Source organism: Heterocephalus glaber, unplaced genomic scaffold (assembly GCF_053883595.1).
Source record: "Heterocephalus glaber isolate CG9 unplaced genomic scaffold, H.glaber_assembly_v1.0 deba00000738, whole genome shotgun sequence".
In the NCBI taxonomy this organism is placed as follows: domain Eukaryota; kingdom Metazoa; phylum Chordata; class Mammalia; order Rodentia; family Bathyergidae; genus Heterocephalus; species Heterocephalus glaber.
This window is the reverse complement of record NW_028258161.1, coordinates 16,868,074-16,880,797: the sequence shown is the minus strand read 5'-3', so window position 1 is coordinate 16,880,797 and position 12,724 is coordinate 16,868,074. Positions and strand designations below refer to the sequence as shown.

The 12,724-nt window shown below is 39.3% G+C and overlaps 1 protein-coding gene and 1 long non-coding RNA gene across 9 annotated transcripts in view; one reads left to right on the top strand and one right to left on the bottom strand.

The window, feature by feature from the left end:
- The window catches only part of Ak9 (adenylate kinase 9), a 137,219-nt gene extending 128,305 nt beyond the window's left edge, over nucleotides 1–8,914 (bottom strand). For 6 of the 7 annotated variants that reach the window (XM_021242008.2, XM_021242006.2, XM_021242005.2 and 3 more), the window contains exons 1-3: nucleotides 6,979–8,914; nucleotides 2,949–3,076; nucleotides 1,302–1,365 (exon numbers count right to left, since the gene is read on the bottom strand). In XM_021242008.2, the coding sequence (XP_021097667.1) occupies nucleotides 1,302–1,365; nucleotides 2,949–3,065 (181 nt within the window). In that variant the 5' untranslated portion in view covers nucleotides 3,066–3,076; nucleotides 6,979–8,914. Of the gene's footprint in view, nucleotides 1–1,301; nucleotides 1,366–2,948; nucleotides 3,077–6,978 lie in introns of those variants that run through there. The other variant, XM_087207065.1, reaches the window with a different exon arrangement.
- LOC110345220 (uncharacterized) overlaps nucleotides 8,371–12,724 on the top strand; it is a 26,932-nt gene continuing 22,578 nt past the window's right edge. For both annotated transcript variants that reach the window (XR_015449594.1, XR_002388405.2), the window contains exon 1: nucleotides 8,371–8,517. This is a non-coding gene — a long non-coding RNA (uncharacterized LOC110345220). The remainder of the gene's footprint in view (nucleotides 8,518–12,724) is intronic.

Sequence of the window (12,724 nt, the reverse complement as noted above, 5' to 3'; positions counted from 1 at the left end):
CTTGGTATGGGGTGCCCTGTGCAGGACAGCGGAGAATGTGAGGGCGAAATCAGGGGTGCACATGACAGTGACCTACAAATTGTAGCACACGCAAAAGTACTGTATACACTGGCACTATCAGCCCAGATCCTTCTGGAACCATACAAGTATGTTCAGCTCCCACTGATTTTGTTCAGATTGCAGAAAAGAAACTGCGCATGAAGAAATGTTACAATGGATAAACGTTAATTCAAAGGAGGAGTCCTGAGGGTGAAGTTCCAAGGCTTTTTCCTCTGTTAGAGGAAATACGTCCTCCTTTGATGAAAGACACCTGGAGATAGTAGTGTGCATGATCCAGGGGAGGTGTCAGGAGCTCAACTATGTTACTCACCATTCACAATCTGTGGAATCTTTGCAGTCTAAAATTTCCAAAAAGTGGGTTTTTTTTACTAAAAGAGGAAATTTTCAATCACTTCTCAGCCTTTTGGCTAAGATCAAGTGTAAAGAGGAAATTTTAGCGTTATCTCTGTGTTATTCTCCAAAAACTGTACTAGATCTTCATTTTCCTAATGCAGAATACCCATTTGCTAATATCCATGTAAATAGGAAGTGTAGTAATTTTAAAGATACATTGCCAATTTGATATACAAATATAGATCAGTGTTATTTTACCTAACTTTTTGAATAACAGTGAGGTTAAATTCTTTTTTCTTATACTGTCTATTTTTATATCTACTTTTATTAATTTACTATTCATTTTTCCTTATTTTTCAACTAGGATATAAACAGTTCTATTGATTAAAAGAATGAATAAATATGGGTACATAAACCCATATATATGTATCAACCGATTGTCTTATATCTTGCAAAAATGTAAGAAAATTTATAAGTAAAAATAAAATGTATCACCAAGATAATTAAATTCTGGAAAATGCTCCCAAGGGAAAATGAGAGTTTCTTCTCGTCTTTCATAAAAAGACACACTCACAATACATGTATCACACATAGTTCTAAATTACAAAATCAGAGAATGAAAGGGTTCAAGAAAGGAGTCAAAGGACACTTCATAAACCCTTCTAAATTCTATGAACAAAACTAGAACTTTGAAGAGCAAAACATGATTGGGTTGATGGCTTTATAAAGCTAATATCCACTGGGCCGAAAGAAGGACAGATATCTGATATGGAAAATAATCACCAAGTGTTAGTTATAGAATACAGATGATGGATTAGGGTTAGTGGTTCATTGCACAGTTATTTCCATTTTATGCACATTTGAAAGTTTTCACAATAAAATATTGGGGGTAGGGAGATAAAACTTACCTTCGACACAAATACATCTCCATGCCTGTGCTAATTTGCAGGCCAATGTTGTCTTCCCGACACCCTTAAATATAGAAATGTTGTTTAAAACCCCACAGAATAATCATTGGCTAGTGAAATAGATATACCGATTTTTAATAATTCTGCTGATGGCTACTATTATATTAATGTTTTTACCACTGAAAATGAAGTGCAAACTGGGTACAGTGGCGCATACACACCCGTAATCCCCGCACTCCAGAGGCTGAGGCAGGAGGATCACCATGAGGCCAGCCTAGGCTACACAGTGAGTTCAAGCCCAGTCTGAACTATGCAGCAAGACGTGATCTCAAAAATAAATAAATAAATAAATAAGAAAGGAAAGAATAAGAACAGTAGACCCCACATATTTATAACTTCATTTTTCTCTAAAATTTTTGTATATCCTACATCTTCTGATGTGATTTAAATCAAAATTTTTAAATTAAGAAAATAAGCCTGGATTCAGGAAACTATACCATTGAGATATTGCAGTCTCTGATTATCAAATTTTATAATTTTGATTATAAGTCATTGTGATATGACTATATGCAGAGTCAATATTCTATTTCCTTTCCATAGGAAAATGAATTTTTTAACAGACTCCCATTTAGTAAATTTTAAAGCAAAGAATTCTTCTTAACTCACATCTTTGGAAAGTATCATATTTTAAAGATAAAAGGTCATTTTCAAGAAGCGTCATTTGCATCTGGTTGCTGTCAGTGTTGACTTAAAAGTGTGCTATGTTTTAAAAACATTGAAGGCTGCTGGAAATACCTGTCCCAGGGTTCCCACAGAAGCAAGCCACGATGGGTTCCAGCTCTTCACCTCTGCTCTTCTGGGGAGGCTCTGACTATCCAGCTCCAACCCAAATGGCTGCCAACCAACTAGCTCAGAGGCTGAAATACCTCCAACACCTCCTGCCTAGCAGTCCTCCCCAGGACTGCCTGTAGAGGCAACAACCTGAGCAGCCACTTCGTTTTCCTCCTGTTTTGTTGAAAGATTGTGCTTAGGTCCATTCCCACACAAAAGGAAAGCTGAAGCACACGGCCTCTCAGGGTCTTCGGTACTCACAGGAGAGCCTCCCACTGCATCCCAGTAGAGTCTTCTCAGATCTCCACAGACCCAGGGAGCCTCGCAACAAATTTCAAAGGAAGCCTTAGACGCAAGGAAGCTTGAAACAACTCTCGGTTGCATACTACTAACAATTATATCGCTCAGTGTTTTGATAAGTTAACTTCCTCATAATACAAAACAATCTAAGTTCCTTTTTAATTACCATGTATAAGAAGAAAGTGATGAATTTGTTTTTGTTTTGGTGTTTTGAGACAAGGTCTCCCTGTGTAGTCTAGGCTGGTCTTGAACTCACTATGTAGACCTGTCTGGCCTCAACCTCGCGGCAATCCTCCTGCCTCAACAAGGACATCCCCAAGTACTGGATGACAGGCATGAGCCACCACACCTGGCTCAAAGTTATGAATTTAAACCAACATTATATCAAGATTTTAAGTGATACAGTGAAAATCTGTCAGACACTCAAAAGGGTTATCACACTATGTGGTTTCCATTCTTGTAATTCTAAAAATTAAAAAAATTATACTAAATAATAAGTTAGAAAAGAAAACTTACTGGTTTCCCAAGTACGACAAAGTGAAGAGGTCTGGACGAGAAAAAACACTGTTCCATTTCATCTTCATTAAATATATCCACAAAGGGATGCTCTTCTGTCTTCTCTTCAGAAGTCATGATACGAAGCACTACAGTGAGAAGAAGTAAAATTGTTGAAGTGCTTAATTTGATTGGAGTAGATGGTGTGGGAGAACTGGAATACTCTGTAAATTTACTGACTTCAGAAGTTATTCCATACCACAAGAATACATGGATTTTGTCAGTAATTGCAAATAAATTAAATTCATCTATTGAAGTAATAATAGGCTCATATTCAAGGGCAAAACAATAACTACAGGCTATGTAAAAGCTCAAACAAAATGTTTCCAAGAGACTAAATTAAGGAAAAAATCCCATGTGTGTAGAAATACATACATATGTCAAGATGCATTAAAGAACGAATTAAATGTATTATATATGCATCTGCATAAATTTCAGAAATTTCAGAAACAGAAAAAGTAACACTGGCTAAATTTTGTAGATTCATACATTTTCTTATTTTAGGAAGTCTTGATTGATTCCACGCAGAAAAATTTTCCAAAACTAATGTGATTTTTATACTTTTTTTTACTTTGTATTACTTATAACTGTCTGTAAGAGCATTTTACAATTATTTTAAAATTATTTTTGGAAACCTTTTGCTATTTCGAGCTAATAAGTGGATTTCTAGGCACAGAGTCCCAATTTAAAACATAAGAACTAGGTTTTCAACTTATTCTGGTTTTGTTGGAGTGAATCAGAAACAAATTTGGTCAATAATTTTTTGATTTGTTTGTTTTTATACAAAGATCATGTCTTGTTTCCAAGCTCTTGTAGACTATGTATTTATACTCATAAAATATTTACATATATTCATATAATATATAAATAGTAAAAATAACAGGATATATCTCTTGATCACAATAAAACAATGTTGAAATAATTATAAAAGCATTTTAAAGCTCCTAGTTCTTGAAAATTAAAAAGGAAAAAGGAAAGAACAGTACATTTCTAAATATTACTGCATCAAGGAAAAATTTAAAGAAGAAATTTAAAAATATTAACAAAGTGATTTTATTAGAACTATTAAATACTATAATTAAAATTATATAGTGAAGATACTTTTTAAATCAATAATTTTAGAATAGCAATACTAAAAAATACCACAATTGCACAAAATCTTAAAATGATACAAATAAATTTAGTAAGAAATATGCACTATGAAATTCTGTTAAAAGATACTGAAGAAGATGCAAATATATAAATGAAGACGCATAATATATTTCTGGATGGAAAGATTTAACTTTGCAAAGCTATCATTCATTTCCAAATATAATCAATTATTTTGATCTGACGTGTGTGTGTGTGTCCACACCTGCATGAAAGGTCACGCATGGTATTCCAGACCTACCACATATACACAAAGATAAAACATGATACAGGAGGCATTTCAAACTGGTGGATAAAGGATGGATTGTTCACTATAACTGGCCATTCATGAAGAACACTCTGTTCTGTATTTTTTGTTATTTCAAGAACATTATATAACCAAGATATATCATGTACAGGTACAAACACCAAATGATAAATGTAAATGAATTATATACCTAAAATGTACCAATAAAATTAATTTTTTTAAAAAAAGAACATTATATGAAGTCAGACAGTATGAAACCTTTGGAATTGACTGTTCCGCAAAGTTCTCTGGAGACTGATATAAGTGGTGTGTATACCATTAATTGCTTTTTATTATGTCATATTCCATGGTGTGGATGTGCCAGTTTGTTTAACCACTCACCTGTTGAAGCCTCAATGTGTTACAATCCCTGGAGGAGATAGGACATCATTAATTGACAAAATGATTACACAGGACCCTTCACTTTGTAAGGGACAAGTGAACTGTTCTTCAAGGGTGAGTTTATCTTCTCTATCCATAGTGTCACTATTTTGTATGTCTCATTTATCATCATGGAATCTCATGTAATATTGCCTTTGATCAAAGAACCCTTATATAATAAAGCAGACATGGTAAGAAGTATGTGAACATGAGGTCCACTGGTCCTACCACATTCCACTTCACCTGGAAGCTGCTGATCTGACAATGTCAGATAGATTTTTCCAAGGTATTAGTTTGGTACTGTGTGGGATTAAGACAGTGTACTTTAAGATGAGTTATATACTTTGAGCCAAGTGTTGGAAGTAGGAGTGGCCTCTTTTTCCATCATTCTGGGATTGACATGGGCAATCTGTGCCTCCCTTTTTCACACCTTTATGCTTTGCAGGAGGGGTTTTGTTGGAAGAAGTTCTATCAAAGCAGGTAGTTAAAGGCTTCACTAACCCTAAAACCACAATCCCAACTGGTCAATTTTGGCTCTGCATACCTGTAAGAAGTTATTGCACTAGCAGGTGAAGATAGCTGTGCTGCTACATCATTAGGATGGGGGATGTATACCTTGTACTCAGGGGACTCGCTGAGCTACATCTTGAAGCATTCATGCCCAGTGAACAGTAATTGCAGCGACCACAACCTGTCAAGGACACAGTAACCAGGGGCTTATACTCCTCAAGATCAAAACTGGTCATCTGACTGGGCAAACAACAGACCAGCAGAAGCGCTGGTCAAGGGTAAGGAAAATCTAGACTGGGTGGTAGAGAAGAAGATGGATGAATGGCCAATTAAAGACCAATGGTTAATTACAGTAGTGGATTCTGTAGCTTATCTCACTGATCTACTTTTTGTAAGTCCTTTACTTTTAGAAATTGTGACTATGACCTTAGAGTCAGTGATGGGATGGTGTGACCTTAAGGTTGAGGAAGAGTTCAAGGGTGGAATGAAGTAGGTGCTACAAGTGCCCTGCCCATATGCACGCGAGGTATGTATGTATAGCCAGTCAGACCTCCAAATGTGTCTCTCTTGTCTACTTGCGTGACCTTCTTTGCCTCCTTAAAAGGGGCTAGCTTGGAGATATGAGCCCCAGTATTCTCTACTGAATTCAGCCCACAAAGAAATTAGCTCAATCATATTCCCTTTATCAAATTCTATCCCTTCCCTGATGCTGATTATTGGGAATGCCTCCCATATAAATGCCTGCCTTAAATTTTTTGTCTCAGATTTGCTTCTGGGTTAAATAAACTAAGATAAAGTTCAAATAGAAGTGCTTAATTATGGTATAAAAGCTGGAAAATAAATATTTAAAAAATAGAATTCTACAAGTATCTTAAAAGTTGTTCCTCTAAACAAAATCATCGTGCAAATATTTAACTCACATTTAGAACTGGTTTCCATTATGAAATGGAACAGAGCTAAGTATCTTTCCTAGTTAAGTCAATGTAAAATGCCACAATTCCATGGCCATCTTTGTAGTTCTTAATAAAAGTACCAAACTATGAAAGAAAATTAATGCATAATTTACATTTTTAGAGATTTTGTAATTTATGAATTTTCAATTTACAGCATAGTCTTTAATGCCACATTTTGTTGCGTGTATGCTATAATTGGGGGTGGGGGGGCAGTACCAGGGATGGAACTCCGGACCTTTATGCTATAATTTTTTAAAAAAGTTTTCTACATGTTCAACACGGGAAACTCTCTAATGATAGATTCTGAGGTTTGGAGGGGTCTCGTCTCCTGGGAAACCCAGAACTTCCAGCTAGGTTAGGTTAGTTGCCTACACTCTTAAGTATTACTTCTTGCACTCTTATACAAGAATACAGGTAGTTAAGTATAAGCATGTATTTACGTTCTGCTGCTCCAGAATACAAGTATTAAAGTCACTCCAGTACATCTTATACTCTTGTACGAGTATGTAAGTACAAGCATTTTTTAATATTCTTGTATAAGTATGCATTTCTGGAATAAATATACTCGTCGTTGAAAGGTTTTACAAGGTAGATTCGAAGTTTGGTCTTTCAGGAAAGAGGTCCCCCGCCCAAGAAAGTGGTGTTCCCCGCAAACGGCAACCGAAAGCATCCAGACCACCGACGACGACGCAGCTCGGGGAAGGTTACCTACCTGGCCACCGCGACCCCAGCCCGGAGTAGCCTCCTCCCAGGAGCCCGCGGGCAGTCGCCAGGGCAACGAGCAGAAGCGCCGCGCGTTAGGGGCGGGGCCTGACTGTAATTTAGCACTCATTCTAGTTCACCGACCGGGAAGGTCAGATCAGAGAGCATGCATGTATTGTGATTCACGTCTACACCCAACAAACGGAAGAAATTGTGTAAGCCACAACAAATCCACAGATGATCCGTCTCGGGCACAAAATGTGACAAACGCCAAATTTTCCTCCTTTACCCGATTTTAAAAAATCTTTTCGTGGACCATAGAGCCACTGAACAACGTAGATTGTGTTGACTCCCATAAGGATAAAATAGGCCACAAAAGGAGAGAGGAAAAACACCGACACCTGGTGAAGGACAGAAGGAGGCAGGAAAAAAGCACACCAGTTTGAGAATGGATCAAGCCTGTAAGTTAGAGAAGCTGCTTCAAAAGAAGCAACTCAACGCTAAACCCTCCTCCTTTTCCAGAAGGACGACATCGGCGAGAGAATGCAGGAATTTGGCGATTTTGTCTGGTGCCCGCACCAAAGATGGCGCTCTTTGCTTCCTGTCTCGCAGGGCGCAGGTGTAGGGAGTTTCGGCCCGGCCTCTCTCTGGTAGTCCTCTAGCTCCGGCCCCTCACCCTGGGGCGGGGCGGGACTGGAGGCGTGGCGAGGCGTCGCGAGGGCCCGGGCTGTGTGTGTTCTCGCCCGGGGGCCCGCGCTGTCTTCACGGCTGCCCCCTCTGGCCCGCATGCTCACGGCCACTACCCTGTGGTCCCTTCGGCCCAGAGTTGGCTCCGCAGGGACCCGAGCTGCGAGTCTCGGCGGCGGGAGGGCCCGGCCGTGGGCCGAAGCTGCGCGGCTTCTCCTGCGGGCCCCCGTCTGCGCCCAGGCCTCCGCACCTGCGCACAGGTGCCCGCGACCTTCCGCCAGGCTCTCGGCCCCGGAAGGTCTGTTCCTGCTGAAGTTCACTGGTTAGAGGAGGCATGAAAACAGTGGACCTGAGACTTGCAGCTTTTCTCTTTTCCAGGTCCATAGTACACTGTTGTCGGGATTGGCGTTAATTACGTGCGCTTTTATTGCTAAATTTCCTTGATTCTATTTTTTCTTATTCAAATGAAAGAAAAACTGATTTTGTCTGCGAATTTTCTTCTTGATAGTACCGTTTTTCACTTGTCTTTTCGCAACATTTAATTAAAACTTTTTAATTACTTCAAATGGCCTTGTAAATAGAGAATAAGTGGGTCGATTATTATGATTAGGGGACTAGTTCCCTCGTTCAGGGAAGAGCTTTATAGAACTTAATACTTTGTCATTTCTTTGGTCAGAAAGCAGAGTCGGTACAGGGTAGCTTTTCTATATTGTGATGTCACGGTGCTATTAAGACTACCCACTTCATGGGCGCAGTGCTGCATGTACTGATCACTGGTGCCACACTCGCTGTGCTGTGTAGGATGTCTTATAAGGCACATTCAGTGGGACTTGGGTTATCTGCATTAGAGGAATATAAAAAGGTTAGTCATAATGTTACCGAGTCTTTAGGCTCATATTTTCAGGTTCAGCTGCCAACCTCTGACCGGATCAAAGGAGGCCATATATTTGGGTTAAAAAAAAAAATTGGATTTAGTCAAAGTTGTCTCTGAGGAGATGGAAGGGCCTCTTTGCCTCAAATCACCATTTCCCCATTTCCAGGAGGGCAAAGATCTCTCATTGGGGGGGGGGGGGGGGGGGGATGCAGATCTCCACACTGGTTTTATCACTTCCAACATCTTCAGCTCCTCCTTCTCTTTTTTTGTGAAAAAGAAACCAAGCTCCTGGGCCTGGCTTCCACATATTCTGTCACTTCTTTGGGCCTGACAACACGAGGGGTTTGGCTATGGACTCAGCAGGAGGAAGTTTGGGGAAGTTGTTTATCTCAAGAAAAAACCTAGGGCTGGGGATTTAGCTCAGTGGTTCTGCCGCCTGCCTCACAAGCACAAGCTCCTGAGTTTGATCTCCAGTACCAAAAAAAGAAGAAAGAAAAAACCTAGCTTTAAAGTTATATTTTCCAGTGCCCTTTACAATAACGGACTTAATAATACATCTGCTTCAAAATCACAAGTGCAGAATCCTTGATTCTAAATTAATTTTGCTGACACCATTTTATTAAATCTGACCAGAAGATGAAATTACCCAATATACTGTATTTGCAAGTATTTTCAGTTCTCTGGAGTCAAACAAAATATCGTTTTGACATTGAAACAAAACTTTGTACATTTTGTAAAATGTGCTAGTAAACGTCTCTAGTTAGAAACACGTAAGTTAAAGCACAGACATAGTTCACTAATAAGCTGAGGATTCCTGAGGACTGGCTGAGCTGTTTGTGTTCTTTCTAAAGCACACTCCATAATGTAAGACTTTTCTTCTCAGAAATACTCAGTGGCCCTTTTTCCGAGAGTAAACCCTGAACCTCTTATTTTGTCATTTGAAATTGATTTGTCCTCAACTTGTCTGTCTACTCTTATATCTAATTTCATATCAATTCAGCCAACATTGAGGCTCAGCTTTGAGCCTTTTTGTGCCTTTTGCTACAGAACATTGTATTGCTTTCCATTCCTTGTGTCTACTGTGTTTTCCTGCTGTTCTCTCTTCTTGCAGTGTCTCACCCATTCTTCTCCTGTGGAAGTGTTGCTAGTTCTCACAGCACAGATCTGGTACATGTCTAGCAGACAGAAGTATAGACAGCTAGGTTAGGTAGAAATATTATAAGCAGTCGGACAGGGCTGGGCCCTTGAGGGAATCAGCAAAAAAGAGGAGAACATATCACAGCTGTGGTTGAAGTTGCATTTGCTGAGGGCCAGGCCTCAAGATGAGGATGGGGTGACTGAGCCTGCAACTCCACAAGGGATGAACAATGGGTTGGGGATTGTGCTCAACTGGCAGACATCGGTTGCCCTGTTGGCTGGAACTCTCTGGTTCTTTTCTTCCTAAAAAGATCTTTGTTCTTTCCATGTACACTTGCTATGTGACCTGCTTCCCCGTTGGACCAATATTACCTAAAGGGCTAAACTTGTAATCTTATTGGTTGATCATAGTTTTGTCCCTTGTTGTACTCACCTTGTGATTTTGCTCTATAAAACTTTCTCTGTAAAGTGGGGTCCACGGTAACCCATTTTTGAGGTCCCCTCCTGTCTCTCCCTCAATAAATATTTCCTACTCTTAACCTATGTTGTTCCTTAGAATTCATTCTTCAGTTTTGGGAAACACAAACGCAGCGTATCTGACATCTAGCAGGGTAGGAGTCACATTTATTTCCCCTATATCAGAAGGGAGGATTAACACAAAAAGATGTGTGTTCTAGAACTAGGCTGTGACCCCACTCAGCCCCCTAAGTAATGGAAATTAATTCTGGCCAGAGTAGAGATAAAAGGTTAAGTTCATCAGAAGGATGCTGGGCAGCCATAGCTTCTGGGAACCAGGAACAAGACAGCAGGTTTGAGAACCTTCTCAGAAACTTAGCATAGGTGCTGGGAGAAAGAGCCTGCAGATTCCACTCTGACTGGATATCTGGCCCTGGTGGACAAATGATCATGGCCAGGGAGGTTCTGGCAGTGATGATTTGGTTGTGGATTAGGCTGGGTCACCTCCCTGAGAAATATCTGCTGCATTGAGTCTCTGAACTTAGTTCCTATCGGTTAAGTGGATATTTCTTTTTTATATTTTTGACTTTAAAAAAAGATATAAGCAGAAATATTTGAGTCCTATCTCAAAATTTAAGAACATAAGTCAGAAGAAGACATAAAATTACTGGCAACAAATAAATTTTAAGAATTAAAAAAAGTAGTAGGTTATAATAATGAGATAATAATAATAATGAGAATTATAGCCAGAGTAGTTCTCTGCCAGGCATTGTTCAAGGTGATGTACATATATCTTATTATTTAATCCTCATAAAACTTCTAAGGGGTCAAGAATATTACTACTCTTACTACCACTCCTACTATTGTATTTGGTAAAGAAAAAAATGAAGCAAGATAGCTTAGGATAATGCTACTTAAAGTACGGCCCCACGGATAGCTCTCTGTAATTGGACTGAGACAGATTACATGTAGATATTTAAGAGTAAATGATTAGAATTTTTTTTTTTTGGTACCGGGGATGGAACTCGGATCCTTGCGCTTGCATGGCAGCTGACGAAACCACTGAGCTAAATCCCCGGCCCTTGACAGTATTTTTATTTCTTGTGAATCAGATAGTATGGAAAGCTGGGCTGGGGTTTCGATGTCTTTGCCCTTTTTTTATCTTTTTATTATGGGAATTTAAAAAATATACAAAGTAAACGGAATAGTATAAAAGTCCCATATAATATCTGTGGTGGATTAACCAATGGCCAGTTTAAGTGGGAATGCCCAGCTGAACGGAGCCATTGTGGCTCTGGGCATGGAAGACCACCTGAGGATTGTCACCAGCAGCATAAAAGGAGAATAGGAGGGAAGACTGTATGCTGTTATTTCCTGGGGGAAGCTTTGTTGTGGCTGGTTTTCCTGATGTGAGCTCAGCTGTCCTCACGGCCGGAGGAGCTGGGGTCCTTGCTGTCAGGGATGACTGCTGTTCTCTTTGAGGGAGCTCTGGTCTTTCCTTCCTGGCTCTATTGTAGATCCCTCAGCCTTCTGGCATAGATCCTTCACTCTGTCAGTGCAGACTTTCTAGCTTCCACTATTGACCGCAGGCTTTTCTGGTGTAGACCCTTGATACGGACTTGCAAAAGACATTGCTTTGGGCTCTAGGCCTCTGGCTGGACTCGTGGAGGACAGTGCTGTGGGATCCAGGCCCTTGGCTGAATTCTTTGGATCTCTAGCATGGACAGATCTCTTGCACTCGTCTACATTTGACTTTTGGGTGAATATTATAAGATAATCCTGTAAATTTATGTGTCCTGGTATTAAATCTATTCCTTTGCAAATCACTAGTACAATATCCTAAAGTACTAATATTCTGTCATTTTTATTATGTTTAACTCATTCCACTCCCCATCCACCACTTATTATTTTTTAAGGTTCTTTGTCTTGAGGTAAAACTGGTAGAAATTGAAACGCTGCAAGTCTAAGTTATGGGATTGGTACGGAAATACACATGTGTAATTCATACTCTTAAATGATATGAAATATCTCAGAAAGTTCCCTTGTATCTTCACCCAGTCAACGGCCCCTTCTCTTCTTAGTAACAAATGTTCTAAAATTTTTATCTTAGATTAGGTAAGCTTATTCAAGAACTTTATATAATGGAATTGTACAGTGGACATTCTCATTATGCTTATTACTCAGCATAATGTCTTTGAGGTTTATCCCTGTTGTGTGGGTCAGTAGTTTGTATTGCTGGCCATGTTCCACAATTTGTTCACCCATATATTTCCTATTTAGACTGTTGTGAATAAACCATGTATGAACATCTCGAACAAGTACATTTGTGAGTATATTTTCATTTGTTTTGGGTAAATACATATAAACAACATTACTTGTCATAAGATCCATGTATCTTAGAACTTTGGAGACCTGCTACATTGTTTTTGTGAAGTAGTTCTACCACTTCACACTCCCAATGGCAATGGTATAAATTTCCATTGCCCCACATCTTTGCCTACACTTTGTGTTGTCAGTCCTTTTTTTTAGTTATTCTAGTGGGCATATGGTAGTATTTCATTGTTGTTTTCATTTGTATTTCCCTAATGACTAATGGTGTAGA